We start from the raw sequence: 14,146 nt of genomic DNA, 5'->3' as shown, positions 1-14,146 counted from the left end.
CAAGGAAAAAATCCCAGTTCTTTTCTGTTTTCTTCACAGTTCTTATTTTTCAATCTTGCTTATCCTATTAGTTATCTTACTCTGGATACCATCTATCAAACGAGAGGATATCTGCACTCCTATTTTGTAAGCTATAAAGCACACTATAAATAGAAATAGTCATTATCAAAATTTCTTTTTTTACATAATATTTTATTTTCCTTCCAATTACATTTTAAAATTATTTTTAACATTTGTGTTTTTTTAAAAAGTTTTGAGTTTCAAATTCTATTCCTTTGTATTCTCTTCTTATTTCTATTCTATACCTTCCCTTCCCTCCCGCTCCCTGAGATGGCAAACCATCCAACATAGACTCTACATGTGCAGTCATGCAAAATGTTTCCATATTATTCATTGCATACAAGAAGACTTGTATAACAACAAAAGAAAGTGAAAAATAGTATGCTTCAGTTTGTATTCAGACAAAATCAGCTCTTCTGAAAACAGGTAGCATATTGCATCATGAGTCCTTTGAAACTGTCTTGGATCGCTGTATTGCTGAGAATAGCTAAGTCATTTGCAGTAGATCATTATATGATATTATTATTACTGTGTAAAATATTCTCCTGGTTCTACTCACTTTACTTTGCATTAGTTCATGTAAGTCTGTCAGAATTTTTCTGAAACCATCCTGCTTATTAGTTCTTATAGCACAATAATATTCTGTCACAATCATATACCACAGCTCGTTCAGCCACTTCCCAACTGATGAGTATCCCCTTGATTTTCAATTCTAAGCCACCACAAAAGGAGCTGCTATAAGTATTTTTGTACAACTAGGTTCTTTTCCCTTTTTTAAAATCTTAATTCAGGGTAGTCAGCACCCTGAACTTCAAAGAAAATACAGAGAAATCAAACATCAACAGACATGGCTTCCTCTTCCTGAATTCAACAGACAGGTCCAACTGTCTGATCATAGTTATCACAGAGGGAAGCACTGACATCTGGCTTTTCAAAGCTGGGGGGCTCCTTAAAGTGGTTTCCCAGAATCCTTGTCTGGCAGTCAAACTTTCTTACAAAAACTAAGCCCCAAATGAAAACCTCAACTCAGAGGTATTTATACCTTTTTCAGAGCCAGAGGGCATCCCAACTCTTGAGAACCAGTGCCTCATTAACAAAAGGCTTGGGCCTTCCCACAGATTTTCCCTAATCAAACTCCTCTTAATGGGCAGGTCATTAATGGGTAGGGGAGATCTTTAATCACGTGAAAATAATTAGTGATACAAATACATATATTGTTTCTAGTTAAAGAAACTCTGTTTCTGTACTTTATTCCTAGTAAAGCCTCTTTATTGATAAAGGCAAGATTTAATCAGAGGCACTTGATTATACTAAAACAAAAATAACAAAAGATCCTACTTTGCTTGCCCTTACACCTTCTAATTTTGTTTGCATTGATTATGTTTACACAAAACTTTAAAATTTTATATAATTGAAATTATCTATTTTAAATTTTGTAATGCTCACTATATCTTGTTTTATCCCAAATTTTTCACTTACCCATAGCTCTAACAGGTAAACTCTTTTATGTTTTCCTAATTTACTTATGGTAGCACCTTTATGTGTAAATCATGTATCCAGGTTCTCTTTAGAGATGACATTTTAGAAAGTACAGAGTATTCTAGTGATATAGGTACCAATGCCAAGTATAGTTGAAAACAAGAAGATAGCAGGTTACAATAGATGTCTTCAAGTATTTGAAGGACTCTTACTTGGATTAAGAAATTACTTGCTCTTGTTGGTCCCAAAAAGCAAAACTACTGCAGTGAGTGAAAATGGAAGAGAGACAGATTTGAGTGCCATAAGTAGAGACTAGACCAGTGGTTTCACTGGTACAGAGAACTCTTGAGTGAGGAAAACTTCCCTAACCAACTTCCTTCTTATAGAGATGCCTGGAGCATTGCATTAAGTGAGTTGCTCAGAGTCATGCAGCCAAAAGTGTGTCAGAGGAGACTTTGAGTGCAGCTCTTTATCTGCTATTGTTGCTTCTCACGTAAGAACTTTTTCATAATTAAAGCTAAATGTGCAATGGGCAACCTTATGAGGTAGTAGACTCTCCTTCATTAAAGGTATTCAAGTGCAAGCTGAGACTTAAGCTTGTTGGAAGATGTTGTAGGGTTGGACTATATGTGCTCTGAGATCTCTTCTGCCTCCTTAATTATGAGGGATATCATCTCAGGATTATCATCCAAGAATGTTGCCCTCCCAGATGCTAAACTCAATGATCAACAGATCCATGAGTATTCACGAGTGGCACTGAGCTTAGAAACCAACATCTTGGGACTCTCTATCTGTTCCATGGGCGTTCACACACATGAATCTTGAGGAATATGCATCCTTTTATATGCATCAAGCTTGTATGTCTTTAAGCAGCTATGTTTAATACTGTTCATATATAAGAAATGTTTCCTTTTTAAATTTTTATTACTAATCCTTTTTTTATATTACCTATATTTCCCAATATATCCCTTCTTTCCCCCTTCCAGAGAACCCTTCATAACAAAGAATCAAAAAACAAGAACCATTCTGGGAAACTATTAATCAAATCCAGCATTATATTCAGTCTTCTATAGCCATAGTCATTCCACAAAAAAAGGGAAGGAAATTAATTCTCAGATTATTAGAATATAAGCTTTTTGAGAGTAGCACTAGTTTGATTCTTTGTATCACCAGTGCCTGGCACAGAGTAGGTGCTAAATAAATGCTTGTTGATTGATTGATTGATCCCTCTTCTGAAGTCACTCTTGGTCATTATAATTATTTAACTTTGTTTTGATTCGCTGTTTTTCTTTTTACATGGTTGTAGTTATTGTATACATTGTTTTCCTGGTTCTGCTTACTTCCCTTTAAATAGTTCAGGTAAGTTCCCCAGTGCTTCTCTGGATTCTTCATATTCATCCTTACTTATCTGGCAAAAGGTAATTACATTAAATTCATATGCCATGATTTGTTTTGCCATTCCATAACTGACGGCCATCCATTTTGTTTTGAGGTCTTTACTTCTATAGAAAGTGCTACTCTAAATATTTTGATTGTGGATGGTATCTTTCTTGTTCTCTTAAAAATTCTTGGGTTTACTCATAGCAGAGGAATCTCTACTCTTGTGCCTTCTATGAATCATCACTATTTTGCTATTTGAATGAAATGGATGAGTGGTCTTAAGCCCAATCTTCCAGGATAAATCACTATCAACATTTTGGTGTACAGTTTATGCCAGAATGGAAGAAAAGGGAGCCTTATTGCTAAAAAAAAGAAAGTCACCAAATGTCTCCAACTTTTGCTTCTCCCAAGTTCTTCTCCCCTAAATGATGAACATTCCAAGATCCTTTCCATTTAGGTGTTGACAGTGATGATGATTCTGGGCGTGGAGATCTTGGGCGACTGAAGAAACAAAAGGATCACCACAATCCTCATTTGATTTTGATGATGATTCCTCCACATCGCCTTGACAGTCCGGGTCAGGGAGGCCAAAGGAAGAAACGGGCTCTTGATACCAATTATTGCTTCAGGTAATCCTCAATCCACATGGGAAATTCCCCATGTCAAACAACATCAAATTGTGTGAAGGCAGATTCCTTTGAAGGGCTCAATAAAGAAAAGGAAGAGTGATATCAGAGAATAGTGGACAGAGAGCTAGCCTCAGAGTCAGAAAGGCCTGGTCCTACCTCTGACACATACTGGCTGAATGACCTGGGCAACTCTGACTCAACTTCTGAGTTACAGAAGAGATGCTGATCTGTATTGGAAAAAGGAGTTACCATGAAGGAGTCCCCTAAACCAATCAAATTATAGGTCCAAACAGAAAACCAGAGAGAAAAAGAGAGACAGAAGGAGGAAAAGAGGGAAGATAGTTATGCTTAGCATAGATTAGTTTTCTTCTCAGAATTTTCATGTCATAATAAGTATTTGGAGCAAAATATGGTAACACTTTGTCCTTAAACAAGTTCTTAGATCTCTATGAAGGGTTCCTCAGGGTTCCAGGTAGAGGAGAATCCCAGGAAAAAAAAAAAGACAGATATAGGAGTGTCTTATTTGTAAGAGGTTATGAGCCAAAATGAGCTGCCATCTATTGACAAGGAAATATGAACACTATTAAATGGTTTCATTTATTTTTTTTAAGGTGGGAAATTTTATAGTTCTTTCCTAGTCCAGGTGGCTCAGGGACATACCATTGACTAGACCACATGTTCTGGTGTTTGAGGTCCCTTAGGTACAAAGGAACTCCAGTGTGGAATCTCCCTTTACCAATGCACATAGGCAACTTGTCTGGAACATACGGCCTTCGAGAGTTTTCTCGGGCACTGCATTTTAGGTGACTTTCCCATGATTACCCAGCTAATATGTCTTCTGACTCCAAACTCAACATTCTATGCCATACTCTCTCTGCTCAAGATACTCATTAGAAAAAAGGTTGGGCAACAGCACTTGACTAGGTAGACTTGGATTCATCAATTTTCTATATCACATAAACTAGGCAGGGCTGTGGCTCTCAATAGGGCCATCTTCTGAGGGGCCATCTGTTTATAGTGTCTAGTACTTGATCTGGCAAGAAACTTTTCTGTATGTATAACATTACCTGTAGATAGGCTGTGCAGACTGAGCAGGGCCACCTTTACAGACTCATCTTCTTTTAGGACATTCTATATCTACCAACTGGGCAGCTAGGTGATGCAATGGATAGAGTGCTGAGTCTGGAGTCAAGAAGACTCATCCTCCTGATTTAAAATCCTGCCTCAGACACTTACTAGCTGTGTGACCCTGGGCAAATTACTTACCCTTGTCTACCCCAGTTTCTTCATCTGTAAAATGAGCTGGAGAAGAAAATGCAAACCAGTATCTTTGCCAAGAAAAGACCAAACAGGGTGATGAAGAGTCAGACATAACTGAAAAATGACTGAACTGAACATATCCATCAACTAAGTCTTTGGGGCTCTAGTTGACTACTTAAGGAGGGATCTTATCAATTGCTCATTTAACACATTTGAGTCTTAACCAATAGAAACCTTTCTAATGGTTGTTAATTTGGTACATTCAAGCTTAAATCTCTTTAGTGAAATTCCTTTTATTTGGAGCCTCTTTCTGAATTTTTATATGTAAATGTTTTGTTTCAGGAATCTGGAGGAGAACTGCTGTGTGCGTCCTCTCTACATTGACTTCCGACAAGATCTGGGCTGGAAGTGGGTCCATGAACCTAAGGGCTACTATGCCAACTTCTGCTCAGGTCCTTGCCCATACCTCCGAAGCGCAGACACAACTCATAGCACGGTACAGGAATGTTTCCTATTCTACAGATTCTTAAGGGTTAGCCACATTTCAAGTACAGTTCTGATGATTTGTGTCTGGGTCTTTGGCACTGACCTTCTGGTTAGATTCTTCCTAATCACATTTGACCTCAAATGCCCTCCATGGTTCCAATCAGAAATGGCAGACTTTTATTTCTGCTTTGTCTAAAACTTTCATGGTGTGGAGATTAAATAACTCTCACATTTTTACCCCAGATGATAGGATCATAGGATCATAGCTTTAGAACTGGAAGCACCTCACAGGCCATCTAGTTGAGGGCCAGAGATGTCATTCAGCTTGCTCAGGGTCATTGAGATAGCAAGGTTTAGTGATGCATCTGAGATTCTTGAATGTAGCTGGCAAAGCACTGAGGTGAAAAGCCCTCTCAGATCAGCAAGAAAACTTGGGATTCTATAGCCCTGCAAAGTGACTATCCTTGAAGATCAGCAATCAGAATAGTTCTAAGGGAAGGTAATTTGAAACCTAGAAATGACACTGACCAGAGAGACTGAGGAAAGAGAGCTACCTTGAAGTTTGCCTGTGAATCTCTTCTAAGTAAGGGAGGGAAGAAAAATGTGCAGAAATGTATGGAGAATGGCTCTCCACTGCATATTGTTAACACCAGTCTCTTCATCCTGAGACCCATAAACTAAAGAACTAAAGGTAATGTTTTAAGCCAGGGGTTGTTAATCTTCTTTGAATTATGGATCCCCTTGTCAGTTCTGGAGAAGCCCATGGATCCCTTCTCAGGGTCATGTTTTTAAATGTATACAATAAGTATGAAAGGATCCCATGATAGTAAAATAAAGAAGTAATTTTTTCCCCATTTCAGTTCAGGATCTTCTGAAATGGGTGGACCCCAAGGTTAAGAACCCCTGACTTAATGGGATGTCTTAGATTCAAGAGACTTTAGACTTCATCTAGTTCAATTCCCTCATTTCACAGAAGAGGAAACTGAAGTCTGTGCAAGAGCCTGCAAAACCACTGAAGAACTCTTCTCTTAAAAATGAAATTTTAATTTAAGACAATGTAAAGTTTTGAGAGGATAGTCTTCAGATTGTTCTGGTGAACTCAGGTGACAACTCTTAAACAGGCCTAACACTGATGGCTTCTTCTGTTGTGGACAAGCACTGGTTACTCACTCATGCAGATCTATGTTTAAAAGAAAAATGAGTAAAGACCCTTTAAGCAGCATATGTGGTGGCTATTCTATCACTTTTCCTGTGTGTGTGTGTGTGTGTGTGTGTGTGTGAGAGAGAGAGAGAGAGAGAGAGAGAGAGAGAGAGAGAGAGAGAGAGAGAGAGAGAGAAAGAGAGAGAGAGAGAGAGAGAGAGAGAGAGAGAGAGAGAGAGAGAGAGAGAGAGAGGGAGGGAGGGAGAGAGAGAGAGAGAGAAAGAGCTTTTACAGTACAAAAATCACCTGGCTTACGGTCTAGTGTTGTGTGCTTCGTTGGCACTTGGCTTCCTTACACATGTGAAAATCTCTCTCGTCATAGGTGCTGGGGCTGTATAATACGCTGAACCCTGAAGCATCTGCTTCACCTTGTTGTGTGCCCCAAGACCTGGAGCCTCTGACCATCCTGTACTATGTTGGGAGGACCCCCAAAGTGGAGCAGCTATCCAATATGGTGGTAAAGTCCTGTAAGTGCAGCTGAAATGCTGCCAGTCCTATCTGCAACCAAGAGAAAGGGAGAGAGAAAAAAATAAAACCGAACACAACCGCTACTGTGGAACTGCTCCCAGGGAAACACAGGAACAGACTTCACCTAGAGACCGGGAGAACACAACCTTCAGCCCTGGACCAATTGCTGAGACTGAGGCTCCCTTCTGGAACATTTTCTCTTTCTCACTAGCTCCGACAATGACTGTGGTGGAAAAAAAAAAGTGTGGGTTTGGCTAGGGGAAAATCAGTGTCTCCAAAATACTTGGATTTTTCTGTGATGCTCTTTGTGGATGGTAGGGAGAGAGAGGAATTTAACATATCAAGGGGTTTTGTTATGTTCTAATTGAGGGGTAATGTGGGGAAAGGGGGAAAAAGTGTAGAAAATATCTGAGAGGGAATGATACTTTTGATCGGAGTTTAGGTTGGCTCATCGCTGCTGCCTGCCTGCCTGTCCTTGGGAATCTCAGTTTCATTTTCTTTAAGTCACATAAGGCAAGTCTTTCTTTCATATAGATCACCAAGGAGGGAAAATGCCCAGAATTGTACTCTTACTGCCTGGGATCAGAGTTGCTACTTTTGCAAACTGTCCCTTCTACATACATCACTTTGCATCCTTGGGCCAACAGAGGGATATAATCCAACTAAGAGAATCTCTGAACAAACAACTGAACTCGGGGGTATGCTGAGTTCAGGAACAGAGAGGGCTGGCTGACTGCATTGTAACTAACCCTCTCTGTCTGCCCAAACTGGGCACTTCCTCTTGCTTTTTTCTTCAATCCACTCCCCCCTGGAATTTTTACTAGACACCTTCCAGGTCAGGATGGTCATATGGATTTCAGATCCATGCAGCTGTGGGGTGCCATAGGCTCCCTACCCTAACTTCCAAAGACCTTGTGTTCATTGGCTGATCCTGGAGGCAGGTACTGCGGCACATGAGGTATTTGGGGGAAATCTCATGCGTCTCTTATGCATTGATTGACTTGGCCCCTGGCTCACATGGGCTGAGGTTTTTAAACATGAACACACACACAATATTACTCTCAAAACCTTTGTATAAATAAATATTTTGGGGGGAACTTGAATCATTTCATCTTCTAGGAAATAGCTCATGGAACGTTAAAAACTTTGTTCCTAGGTATAATCTGTATGTAATAGAGACCCTCTTATCCCTATTCCCATTTCTACCACTCAAAGTAAACTGGAACCTGGAACAGAGGATCTTAAAACTCTAATAACATTGCTTTCGCATGAATGCACTGGGGTCATATCGCCTCTGAAATAGGCATTCTGTACTGTAATGCCTGTTCCCATGATGGTGCTCCAAGGTATATACACTCTTACTATCTCTCAGAAAGAGATAATCTCAGTTGGTCAGACTACATTAAACCGACAGAAATCTATCCCTTAATAAGGAAAGACAGATACAAACATATTCACCTATATATGAACACTTGCATATGAGGATATGCTTCAAATGTATTCAGTCACTATTCCAACATTTCTGCAGTCACCAGAAGATCAATTCAAATGTCTATGATAGATGGCCTAAGAACACAGTTATTGTGGTATCCTGAGCACAGACTGGAAATGATTAACCAGAATACCTTAAAAAAACAACAATGGTGCCTATTGACAGTGTTTCTAGAGCTAGAGACAAAGGAATGCTCATTGCTTTAAATCTCTAAGATGAAGGCCTCTGGACTCCAGAGAAGTTTAGAATTCTATTTTGGCACTGACTCTCAAATGCCTACCAGGTGTCATCAAAGCAGGAATGAGGCAGCCTCTGTCTCATCCTGGAAATGACTTTTGTTGCAGTACAGAGATCACTTTACCCAGTGGTAAAGCAAAAACATAAACATCAAATGCTAACATTTATATATTTTCTTTTAATAGAAGACATAAAGCGTTTAGGGTTTGGATGTTTGTTTGTTTTGGGGGTTTTTTTTTTGATTGGGTTGTTTTTTGTTTGGTTTGGTTTTTGATAACCCCTTCTGGGGGTTCTCGTATGCTGAACTGCCATGGAAATCTTTAGTTGCTACCCTGATACTTCTGCTTTGGCCATGGACAGACTGCACAAGGTTTCCTTAACTTGATGCCGTACGAAGGAATATCAGGTAACTGCCTTTCATTCAGCACCTTAAATGCCCAACATCTCAACCTGCCTTCCTAACAACAGGTGGTCATTTATCTCCCTTTACGAAGGAGACACAGAGGGGACAGGGAGGTAGCTTGTCCAAGATGAGACCAAACTAGCTTTGTGGACCTGAGAACTGAAAGCTGTTCTCCCAGATGACCAGTTTGGGACTCTACCCACTACCTCTCATTCTGGTTGGTTTTGAGGCTACAGTCAGAGGTAAGAGTGAGGGTCTTCTTGCCATTCACTTGTCCCTTCTCACTCCTTCCTACCCTCCAAATGCTCCCTCCCCTAGGAAGCCTTCCCTTTATTTAATCCAGTCAGCCCTGCCCAACAGGAACACTGAAATAAACTGACTGTGGGTCCTCTCCTGTATGGAGAGAGAGACTTTGTACGTAACTATGTAGCTAGCTGTACTTGTGATACCGCAAAAACAAAAAACAAAAAACAAAAAAAACAAACAGAAAACAGTGTGATTCCAAAGATATTTTTTTATGGAAGAAGTCTTCTCTTGCCTTAATCACCACATGCAAATATGGGCAAGGATCTGGTTGCCAGGGTCACAACTACATACACCATTTACAGGGACTATAAAAACGTGAATAATTGACTCTCCATTTTCATACATACATGTTATTTATGAGGGTCAAAGGGTAAAGAGGAGCACCAGACACATTCTCACAGCCATGGGAGTGGGTGGGGGGAGGAGTGCATGGACTAGTTAGCTTCTTATTAACATCTTATTATGAGCTGCCCAGTGCCAATAAAATTGCTTGAAAGCACTTGGATAAGTGAAAGGGTGAGATGTGGAGGCTCCTATCAGCACCTGCAAAGTCAGGAAGAACACTAAATACACCACTCTGACTTGAATATTTTCTTAAGAAGTTCTGAACAGTCCCGTTAATCTGTAACCCTTTATTGTGAGTAATTGTTTGCCTTGAATCTCCATTCACAAATACCATTATAGTAGATTCCAGATAATCCCTTTATTCCAAACCTTCCTATCAAATGGCAGAACTCTATTTTGTCCTTCAACCTAAATCATGGTTGAATAGAAAGAACCATAAGAGATGTCCCTCAAGCTAGTGTCCCAGGCACCAGTAACTTCTGGAACATATGCCTGCTCCCTTCACTATAACAAATAGATCTTGTCACTCTGATTTTTATTAACAGAGGCAAAAAAAAAATATGCACCAAAACCCTTTGTTTTCATTCATTAAAAAGAATTTTCAAAAACTGCTCACAGTTAATCAAGTCTCTTTTCTTTGTCTTTGTTGGAGGTGATTTTCATTTTTTGAGTTTCCAACTCTGGTCTTTCACACCTTGTTTTGTAGCCCTGCAATCTGGAACCTCCATCATTTGGCTAGATGGCCCCTTGGCTGTCACCACGGTCAGGAAACACTGCCAAGCTCTCCCTACAGAATGGCAGAGCCAGGGAGGGTGACTTGTTGCTGGAAGTCACAGAGAATACAGAAATCCCCAAAGTGGCTTGAGCCTAAAACGTCAAGCACACTGCAGTTTAGGCCTCATTCAGAAGAGTGCTAACAAAGAAGCAAGGGAAAGTGAGGAAGCAAGAAAGCAGACAGCAGGAGAAACTTACTAGGTCCACTTATTGGGTGTTTTGCACTGTTTTAATGGACTGTTTATATAAATAATGTAGTGTGAGGGAAAAATTAGTGTGCACTTTGAGAGTGGAGCCTAGCTGTCTCAGTCATCTGTCATGGCCTGATGCAGTTACAAACCCCTTCCATACCACCTCCTGTACCCTGCCCTGGCTCATAAGCTACCACTGAGGTGTACATGACTATATTCTGTCTGAACAAAACCTAAAATCAAAATATACCAAGGTAATGTATAGTTCTAAAAATTTTTAAATGCCCAGCAATAAAATAAAAAGTTGGTCACATTTCAGTTTCATTTGCAAATGAATAGTGATCGGAGGGAAATTAGCTAAGTGGAAAAAATAAAACAAAAATAGAATTACTTTATCAATATTAAAAATCAGTAATTCTAAAATGGTGCTTTACCTTGGTTCGTGTGATCAACACACTAGTCTTTCTCCAATTACTAGTTAACATATTATGTGTGTCCTTCCTCACTTTGCCCTTAATACCCTTTTTAAAGGGATTATAAACTTTATTAGTAAGGACGTTCGTTTCTAGGGTTATATGAAATAGAACATTTGATAATGAACCTAAAAGAAGCGGAAGCAAAATGCAAATAGCCAAAGAGCCTCTGTTTTATATCATCTCTGCCTGGTAGCAGAAGAGGGAGAAAGAAGATCTAGGCAGGTGGGGTGGGGGCAGGGAGAAGATAAAAGGGAAAGGGAAAAGGTACATTTGCGGCTCTGTCAGAGAGAATCAGTTGAACCGAATACTGTCAAGTTTCACCAAAACCCAGCTCATCTTTTCTTCAGTTGTCCAGGCTAGGCTCTTTAGACTGGTAGGGAGAAATCTGCTGCCACCTTGGTCTGGGGACAAAGATGGATCCTTTCTAACTATGATGGCTGCTCCATCCTTATCCTTCTACCCAGTGGTGTTGAACGGTTTCTTCCTCCATGTCAGTGGTTCATCACGGGTTGTAAGCAAGAGCTGAAAAGACAAAAACTCAAAGTTGAAGCAACTGCACTAACAGAGCAGAATATTTGTTTTCTGTAACACCTCAATGATCCAGTATAATCAGGGAATGCATAAGTGAATTTCCTGGATAACGGAGCATGTTCCTTTGGGCACTAAAACTTCATAATTTTTTAAAATCACTTTTGATAACCAGCTTTCTAAAATACGCTAAACCATTCACTGACTTCCTCAAGGACACCAAGTGTACTCTAATGTTTTCTGGATAACTCAGTCATCAGTATAAGCATTTGTTATATAAAATACTACTATATATCAAACTGTAGGCTATATCAGTTTTGCATTTGCTTTTTTTTTTTTTTTTTTTTAAGTTTTTCTGTTTTTTTCCTCAAAGCTGTCAGGCTGATGGCTTTCATTTATCCTGCTGTCAATGTGCTTGTCTGTGAGACTTACTTCCTGCTCTTTCTCCTGCTGTTAATAATCTATTGTGGGCTGGAAAAAACAGACAACCAAATTTATAAGCTTCATTCTTTCTAACAAAATCCAGTTGCCCAGCCTTGCAATGAGTCATCCTTTACTCTTCCTTCTCCTTCACTGTAACCATATTGAAGCAGTTGTCAAGTTGTGTCAATTCTCACATCTCCAAAAGAAAATTTCATCCCCCCTTGTTTCTACTCATGCAGCCACCATCTTGGTTCAAATCTTCATCCTTTCTCTCCTGGACTATTTACTGTAACTGGTGTTCCTGCTTCCAGTATCTCCCTTCAACCCTCCATCTGTCACAAAGCTGTCAAACGAATATTCCTGAGAATGGTCTGAACATGTCACTCTCTGATGAAAAACGGAAGTAGCTTCCTATTGTCTCTAAGATGGAATAAAATTTCCTCTGCTTGGCAATTAAAATCCTCCACAAACTCCCACCCACTTTTCTAGGCTTATTTCATATTACTCCTCTTAATCAATTCCATGTTCCATGTAAATTCTACATTCCAGACTTCTATCTATTCCTGTTGTTGTTCAATTATTTCATTTGTGTCTGAGTCTTCTTGACCCCATTTGGGTTTTTCCTGGCAAAGAGCCTTTGTTTTATGTCATCTCTCTCTGGGAACAGAAGAGAGAGAAAGAAGACCTAGGCAAGTGGGAGAGAGGGGAGGAGAAGAAGATAAAACAGAAGAGGAAAAGGTACACTTGTGATTCTGTCAGAGAGAATCAATATTTCTTATGTGGAGTAGCCTGGACACAGATAACGGCTATCTAATTGTGTCTAGTCTCTTACTTTTTTCAAAGCTGCCAAAATAATCTTAAAGCAGAAGTTTGATTATGTCACTCCCTTGAGAAGTCTTCAGTGGCTCCCTATTGCCACTGGGAGAAAATACAAATTCCCTAAGGTAGCCTTTAAAGCTCTCAACAAAAGGGACCCATGAGGCAGCTAGATGGCACAGTGGATAGAGCACTGGAGTCCTTGAAGTCAGGAGGACCTGAGTTCAAATCTCTCCTCAGACACTTACTAGTTGAGTGACTTAAGTCACTTAACATCGATTGCCTCAAAAAAAAAAAAAAAAAAGACAACCCACATAGAAAACCAATATGACTCCATTCTAACTTTTCCAGGCCTTTTTTTCACTAGTCCTTTTCATATATTCTATGTCTCTATCACCTGGATTACTTGCTTTTTCCAAAAGTTGGCATTCCATTCCTTAATCCATGCCCTTGAATAGGCAGTAACTCATACCTGAAATGTACTCTCTTCGCACTTCTACCTACTACTAGTCCTTAAGTTTCTTTCAAGACTAATAATCTCAGGTGTCTTCTCCTAAAAAAAACCCAAACCTTTTCCTGATCCTTGCCATTAGTGTTCTCCTCCAATAATCTTCTCTATTTATATTTACATAAGAATTTGAATTCTTAAGGATGGGACGATTTGTCATTTTTGTCTTTCTGTGGCCTGTGGTAATTTGTACCTTAGGAAATGCATAAGGAATGCTTGTTGGATTGAATTGTGTAAAGCAACAAAATTGTAAAGGCAGGGAAGCATGATTTGTATTTTTTGTGTATCCTCCACAGTTGTCTACAACAGTTTCATGTGACAGGTTTTTTATAAAACAACTGCTGTTTGATGAAATGATCAATAATAATGTTTCCTCAAGAACAGTAAAATATTTTCAATTTAGGATCTTAAAAGGCTTTCCAAATGCTAACTAGTCCCTCTAAGGCAAATAGGAATCAAGTTTTACAACTTCCTAGCAAGTCTAGGACACTTAATTTCTAGCCAAGTATTCCAACCACTAGTCATCTGTCCAAAGAAAAGAGATCTTGTTCCATGTCTATATTCAAGTTGACCTGTGACTGTCAGCTCAGAAAAGACCCAGACCCACCTAGTAACAATCTTTTCAGTTAGTTTCATGTTTCAAAAAGTATTAAAAGATAAACACTTTAATCAATGTGGTTAGTT

At 39.4% G+C, this 14,146-nt stretch overlaps 2 protein-coding genes across 14 annotated transcripts in view; one reads left to right on the top strand and one right to left on the bottom strand.

Annotated features, from left to right (window-relative positions):
- TGFB3 (transforming growth factor beta 3) overlaps positions 1 to 10,357 on the top strand; it is a 38,082-nt gene extending 27,725 nt beyond the window's left edge. Inside the window, exons 5-7 of the mRNA XM_072623522.1 lie at positions 3,377 to 3,548; positions 5,151 to 5,304; positions 6,818 to 10,357. Coding sequence (XP_072479623.1) covers positions 3,377 to 3,548; positions 5,151 to 5,304; positions 6,818 to 6,976 — 485 coding nt within the window. The 3' untranslated portion in view covers positions 6,977 to 10,357. The remainder of the gene's footprint in view (positions 1 to 3,376; positions 3,549 to 5,150; positions 5,305 to 6,817) is intronic.
- Positions 9,590 to 14,146, bottom strand: part of TTLL5 (tubulin tyrosine ligase like 5) — a 387,986-nt gene continuing 383,429 nt past the window's right edge. For all 13 annotated transcript variants that reach the window (XM_072623508.1, XM_072623502.1, XM_072623503.1 and 10 more), the window contains one exon: positions 9,590 to 11,709. Coding sequence is in view for 3 of the 13 variants with exons in the window: in XM_072623516.1 (XP_072479617.1) it covers positions 11,644 to 11,709 (66 nt within the window). In the remaining 10 variants the exon portion in view is untranslated. The remainder of the gene's footprint in view (positions 11,710 to 14,146) is intronic.

The sequence above is a fragment of the Notamacropus eugenii genome, chromosome 7 (assembly GCF_028372415.1).
Source record: "Notamacropus eugenii isolate mMacEug1 chromosome 7, mMacEug1.pri_v2, whole genome shotgun sequence".
Lineage (NCBI taxonomy): Eukaryota > Metazoa > Chordata > Mammalia > Diprotodontia > Macropodidae > Notamacropus > Notamacropus eugenii.
Note: the sequence above shows the minus strand (reverse complement) of the source record. Positions and strands in the feature narration are given on the sequence as shown.